This window comes from Microtus ochrogaster, chromosome 1 (genome assembly GCF_000317375.1).
Source record: "Microtus ochrogaster isolate Prairie Vole_2 chromosome 1, MicOch1.0, whole genome shotgun sequence".
NCBI lineage: Eukaryota > Metazoa > Chordata > Mammalia > Rodentia > Cricetidae > Microtus > Microtus ochrogaster.
Window position 1 is genome coordinate 104,367,943 of NC_022009.1, and position 7,226 is coordinate 104,375,168.

General features: G+C 38.2%; 1 protein-coding gene across 1 annotated transcript in view; it reads right to left on the reverse strand.

Moving 5' to 3' along the window:
- The window catches only part of LOC102000838 (rho GTPase-activating protein 20-like), a 19,257-nt gene that overhangs the window by 9,500 nt on the left and 2,531 nt on the right, over positions 1-7,226 (reverse strand). Inside the window, 5 exon segments of the mRNA XM_026786029.1 lie at positions 345-531; positions 958-1,067; positions 3,008-3,169; positions 3,806-3,984; positions 4,966-5,142. Of these exon segments, the coding sequence (XP_026641830.1) occupies positions 345-531; positions 958-1,067; positions 3,008-3,169; positions 3,806-3,984; positions 4,966-5,142 (815 nt within the window).

Genomic DNA, 7,226 nt, shown 5'->3' on the forward strand with positions numbered 1-7,226 from the left:
ACATATATATATATATATACATATATATATGTATATATATACATATATATATATATTTATCATTTCAGAACACTAGCACTTAGTGGATTAGTCTAACAATATTCTAAATCACAATTGACAAAGGACTGAGATATTAATACCCATTTAAATTCTCCTGACTCAAGATACACAAACAATTCTTCCCACAGAAGAATGAAAATCAAGGGTACATTTATTTAAAAAACAAAACAATATCAAAACAAAAATGAACAAATGAACAAAACCCAGACTCCCAGGATATTCCTGTATTCTTGCCTCATTGTGAAGACTTGTTTTCCATAGGCAAAAAATGTTTGTCTTGTTACCTTTCTGGAGACATCTGGCAGTTCCGAGTTGCTGGAACCAGGCAGGCATAGAATACTCAGAGCGATGCAAACAGCTAAATTTGATGATGTCATATGGTTGAGTTCAGAGTTTTGCTCAATTTTGTACAATATCCCGAAAAGTGTTTTCAAAAGAAAGACATTCGGTTGGGGTATTTGCTCTAAAAGACTAAACACGGAGATAAGTTATTTTAAAACAATAAATTGTACTCATAAAATTATAAATATGAAGAAAGGGAACAGAGTAATAATCTGTATCTTATTCATGATTTTCTGAGAATCAAATGAAAAGCTGAATGTGTCCTATAAATATTGCTTGGAATATCTCCCCAAAGTCAGAAATAAATAGAGAAATTTAATTAATAAATATACAATATATATACACATAATGATGAGTTTTTTTAAATATGGGCCACTGTAACTCCCCAAATCATACTTCTCTTTTCAAAATCTCTTCTGTGATTGTGAACAATTGAAACCATTTGTTCTCAGTCAATATATTTAGTAAATGATTCTGTGCTGTAAAATCTAATGTGTCTAAGCAAACATGACTTCTACTGTGTTAGTGTTGTTCCAGCCGTCAGTGAACCATTACCTCTGTGCTGCAGCTACTTTCTTCTCTTCACACTCTTGGTCAGGGACACCAAGCCATTCATCATAAAGTCCAGACGTCAGCACACTGCCTGGTATATTTTGAAGAAATTCCTTACAGACAAAGAGGAAATATGTGGAAAATAAAAAAAAAATCACAGAAATTACTCAAAATACTTTCAACTGTAAAAGTCCATTCAGTTTCAACTTTGTTCATAGTTCCCAGCCTGCCCTAGTTGGAGACTTGTCTGACGTGAAGACCCTCTGAGTTTTGAGCAGATTTTGAGTAGAGAAAACTAGCACACACTCAAGAAATCAGTATCTCATCTCAAATCCCATTTTTAAATGACAAAATACACATTATGTTCATTTCTTCACAATCAAGGGCTTTATGCTTCTAATCCTAATGGCTCTGAAAACGTGATCTAATTGCAGGGACCCATGTGCTCATGAGGAAGGACTGAGTGAGCATAGACTTCCTTTCATGTGCTGTGTGTCCTGAGAGAAAATGCTTCTAATAACATCCTGTAAGTGGTGGTGGAAATGGAATGTGTGTCTTTGTATAGTGACTGTCAAGAGAATGTCACAAACTGGGCATGTGACATGTGAGAATACATGGAAAGCACAGTGCCATGCTCCTGCAATCTCTGCACTCAGGAGAGGAAAACGGAAACCCCAGGTTAGACGGCAATGCAACAACCTGCATAATTCCTTGTTAGCTAAAACTAATGGTGCCTTGATGTTAGTCATTGAAAAATTAAGATTTCAAACCACCTTGATGGTTTCCAGTCATTGCTGTTTGTACTGTTCATATGGATTTAACTTTCAAGAAATGTACCAAGCTACTTTTATTATTATACATTAGGAATTATTCCGTTATCAATTATCTAAAACTATCAAGTATTTTTAGAGCTGTCCTATGTACCATGTGTGGACTGAAGTAATTGCGATAGGCTAGTGAGGAAACTGTACCAGTTACCCTCTCTTTTATCATTAGTACATAACAGATACACAAAGTCCATCACGACAGTTTGCATTGTTCACCGTGTTCTTACAAGCGGGTCTCCGTGCTTAGAAACAGAAAACGCCGTGGCTGGTGTAGACAGTCTGGGAGGAGACAGCATCATCTCTGCCTGATGTCACTGAACATGCACCCTTTTCAGAGCATGCTTATCCTCTGAGGATTCCTGAGCCGAAGTGCACCAAGGGAAATTGCTGTTGAGCTACTGCGCATACATGACTCATTGGTAATTCCTACGTGGTGCTGATAGCCTATTTAGTAGCAGGGTGGGCTAATTATTTAGGATGTAAAATGGTAGTATAAAGGAAAATTTAGAGTTTTAATATATGTGTTCCTATATCATCAAATCTATTTCAGTTGTGTACCTCACAGAAGCAATACCTGACTACTTTATATACCTAAACTGTGTTATTTTGCCTGCTTTAAGCCATTTCTGAACTGTTGATATTCACTGTGTGGCCAGACCATAATGAGGGTCATAGAAATACTATAGAATAGGGATGATTAATGTGATATATATATGTATATATATATATACACACACACATATGTGTATATATATAATATACATATAATATTTTGGATCTGTTAATAAGCATGCGTATGAATTGTTTTGCTATTGTAATGTTTCTCTTTCAAAAAATTACATAATTTTGGTTTTATCTTGTTCATTCTATCATTCATTTTTGCATGCATCAATGCAAGTTTCAGAAATCAAACATACCTGACTAGGCCTGCAACAAGGTGACTCTCATGGGCTTCTATAAAATGACACTAAATACACGATTATTATTTTGAAACAAGTGTCCCATGAGGAAGACGGAGGCATCAAATTAAAGATGTTTAGCTACATTACTGTCCACTGTAACTGGTTTATGCTGGATCCTGAGGTTGTGAACATCAGAGCGACCTTTTGCCCACCAGATTTCTATCATTTGTGTCTACCGTCCTTCAAGACTAAACACAATGAAGGCAACTACTCACACAGATTCAGAGGATTCTTGAGTGCAGCAGACGCAAGGACTCTCCCTACCTTTAAGATAGATGCCACCACAGGGACACTTTCGTTGTTCAAGTTCACTTCTGTCCCAGAATCCAGTCTTTCTTTTAGGGCTCGGAATGCCCTTATATCACCTGATGTTCTGAAGATGCCTTCAGTGATTGGCCCTTTTTCACTAATAAAGGATAGGATGTCCTGAGAGGAAGAAAGGGAAGCACTTGTCACTCTATCTGCAGCACAGAGCATGAATTCCTTCTTCTTGAGAACCAGGCCAATGGTGTGCACAGGTGCAGTGCACGACCTGGCATGGGTGGAGAGGACTTGAACTGGATTTGTTGCTTCTATCATCTGTGGCACCCAACCCACCTTAATGTTAAGGCATTATTTATTTACTTATATCAGATTTTCCACAACGGAAAAGTGATTTCTGCAACTTATCCAATACACAGTTCCTGGTGAATAGCACCCTCTTACCTTCCTAATCTTTTTTTTTATTATTTTTTTAATATTTATTTATTTATTATGTATACAATAGTCTGTTTGTGTGTATGTCTGCAGGCCAGAAGGCACCAGACCTTATTTACAGATGGTTGTGAGCCACCATGTGGTTGCCGGGAATTGAACTCAGGACCTTTGGAAGAGCAGGCAATGCTCTTAACCACTGAGCCATCTCTCCAGCCCCTTACCTTCCTAATCTTAAGCCAATGATTTGATGCACACTTGTTTCTCCACTTGAGGAAAGACTCGAAATATTTTGGAGAAGTATTTGGTATTTTGGAGAAGCAGGATTTTGTCCTTAGGACAGCCAGAGAAGGACCATGTGAGACCTACCAGAATTGCTGTGGGCAGATTGCCATCCTCACAAATGGCAGTCAGATCATTTCCAAAGAGTTTTCCTGTCTTAGCAACTGGCAGGGCTGTGCACAATTGGTCCTGGTGAAGCACAGAGCCCCTGTGGAACCATCGAGATATGAAAGGCTGTCTTTTCGTAGCTCTTGGCTCCTCTGTATCTAAAGAGGAGATGATATCATTACATGGGTTACTTTAATATATGCAGCCTTTGTTACTGATTTCCAAATGCACAATGGTCCTGTGTAATGTATACAATCAAAGCAATAATCATTTGTAATATAGAATACCCCACATTCTAAAATTGGCTACCCATTCTGTCATTGTGTGTGTTCTTCTTCCCTATAGTCTATGCTGTTGTTAATCTTAGAGACTTGAACTGGGTGTTCTCTAGTGGGAATCTCACAACTCAATGCTGTCTGACCCCACATTACACCATGAGATTCTTGATGCCCAGTGGAACAAGCACCTGTGTTACGTACAGTCAGATGCTTCCGTGGTCACATTCTTATTCATAGTCACGGTCCTGGTGTTCAGATCTAACAGTGTTCCATTATTCTCAAATGTCATAGTGTGTCTCTCCCCATTCTTAGCTTTCTTGTTAAACTTTTGGAAGACCCACTGTCAAATTTCTTTTGTCATTAGCATATGCCCTCATAGGAAAGTGTGCATGACTACGTTTGTCAGCCAGACTCTGGGTCTTTGCCCCTATAGTATTAATTCAAAGCTGAAATCAAAGTTCCCTTTTCTCTTCTGAGATTGCTTTTATTATAATATTGGACCACAATGAAATCTTAAATAGGTTAGTTACAACAAATGCATTCAATGTAAACAAAGGGCTCACATAACAAAATACAAAATTAGCAGTCTTCCCCAGCATACCATATAGGTTGGATATCCAATACCAAATACTCAGACCAAAATTACAAGTAAATTTATACAGATGTAGTAGGATGTGTGACTGAGTGAGTGTGTGTGTTCATTTCCATGTGTGTTTATGCATATATACATATAGTAACTTTTGTTTTTGTTCTCGACAGTGCCCCCTTTTGAACCAAGAAATGACACACTGTATTGATTTTTTTTTGCAGGATAGAAATTGGAACTGAGAAAGGACACATGAAGGAAGGTAATGGACTCACTGCTCTGCTTCTGACTTCTTGCTGCTTCTCTGGGCTTTAGGATGAATTGTCCCTGTATATCTGGTTGTTCCACATACAGCCCAGGCAGGGCAGGAAAAGCTGTGAAATTTCTTGATTCCCTTCGATTGAAGGTATTTAGGCTGTTCCTCATTATAATGTCATAGGGATGCTCATGCTCTATGAGAAGAAAATAAGAATGAGCTGTAACTAATAGTAATGAATGAGACAAAACCTGCCAATGTGCTTTACCACACACTGTTATACTGTGCTCTGGTCTGTGCACTGGGCGTCAGTGGCCTTCCTGGGATACGCTGATCAGGGAAGGATGCGTAAGCTGAGATCTCTAAAAACAGAGAAGAAAACTTTGAACTTGTCACTTTGTTTGAAGAACATAGGCCCATCAGTATACTATATAGGGGTGACTTTTGCTGTGCTCCCCTTTAACAGGTGTAAGCACTGCTGGTTTCTGCCTTGATATCAAGATTTTTGCATCACTGGAATCTTACTTCAGCATGGAAAGGAAAGATGTTTCTATGGTTTGGGGACAGGTAATGTTGAAGTAATTTTCTTAACTGTGTCAAGCACTGCTCTGTTCAATATTTTCCTCTTTTATGATATCTGTCACATATATAAAGAATCTATTTCCACTCACAGTATGACGACATGGTTTTCAGAAGGAGCAGAGTGGATGACTTTTGCTATTTGTACTCCCATGGTTTACATTTTTCTTCTCTTTTGGAGGGATACCTTGCTCAGCCTAGATATAGAGGGGAAGGCCTTGTTCCTGCCTCAAAAAAGTGATGTTTCAGACTTTGTTGATTTCAAATGAAAACCTAACCCTCCCTGAGGAGTACATGGGGGAAGGAAGAAGGTGGAGTTAGTGGAGGAAGGGGAGGGAGTGGGAACTGGGAGAGGTATGTAAAATGAGAAAAGATTTTTAAAAATTTTAAAAATGCTTTGCCTAGAATCATAAAGCAAACAAACAGACAGACAGATAAAAATTAAAAGCAGAAGGACCAGACATTTTTGACACATGCCTGTATTCCCAGCATTTACTTGATTGTGACATTGTGGACCAGGAATCCCTTACCTATCTCACTCAATATTAATACCCTGTGCTATAAAGAAACAAAGTATTCAGTGTGGAGGTGAATTAAGCCCCTAATACTGCCCAATGTACTAAGACTCTGAAAGTAAATATTATAAAAGAAATAGTAGTGTAATTTCAGTTTATTTTGAAAAATCAAGAATATGCACACAGATTATTCTCAGGGTACACGAGAAAGGTTTGAACAAGGCAGTGTTTTCTAGTCTCCAACAGATATCCTCATCGTTACTTGTCTGAGGGTCACTTCATGTCTTAGAACATCACCTGTTCAGTACCAATTGAAAAGCCCGCTCGTGAGCAGACTTGGTAATCTCACAATTTTAATTCTTATCCTAATGCTTCTCATAAATCTTCTATTACTATTACCTATGTGTCAATATGCTTGCAAAAAATTCCAGAAAAATGCAACATAAGGAATCACAGGTGATGCCGTCAGGTAGGCTCCAAGAGTCTGAACATCGTACCTCCCATTCAGTGGGGAAATACAGGTCCTAGAGATGTGAGCTGCCTGTATTTACATGGGGTCAGAGAAATGGCTAGATCTCTCACATTCTTTCCAAAACAGAAGCTATGTAGTTAGGAGCAAACCAAACATTTCTCATATAAAAATTTTAAATTTTATTTTAGACTTATTTATGTATGTAATTGTGTTTTGCTCCCATGTATATTTGTGCACCATGTTATGTCTGTGAGTGTTGTGAACTGAATCCAGACCTTTGAAAAAACAACAAGGTAACTGTTGTTAATCACTGAGACAACTCTATAGTCCCTAGGATTGTCTTTAATCTTCAACAAATGAATTTTAATTATTTTTCTTTAGAAACAAGATACCCAAAGTCTTGGTTTCTTTGTCTTTTTAGGGAAATTCTGTTTCTCAGGTAGAAGTGTGTAAGAAAATTCCAGACTTTTTCCCATCAGTTCATAAACTATTGCCAAAAGAGATGGTATCAATGTATGGTTATATTAAGTAGTTGGTAATTATGAATCAAAGAATGAAATAATAGCCGGGCGGTGGTGGCGCACGCCTTTAATCCCAGCACTCGGGAGGCAGAGACAGGTGGATCTCTGTGAGTTCGAGACCAGCCTGGTCTACAGAGCTAGTCCAGGACAGGCTCCAAAGCCACAGAGAAACCCTGTCTCGAAAAAACCAAAA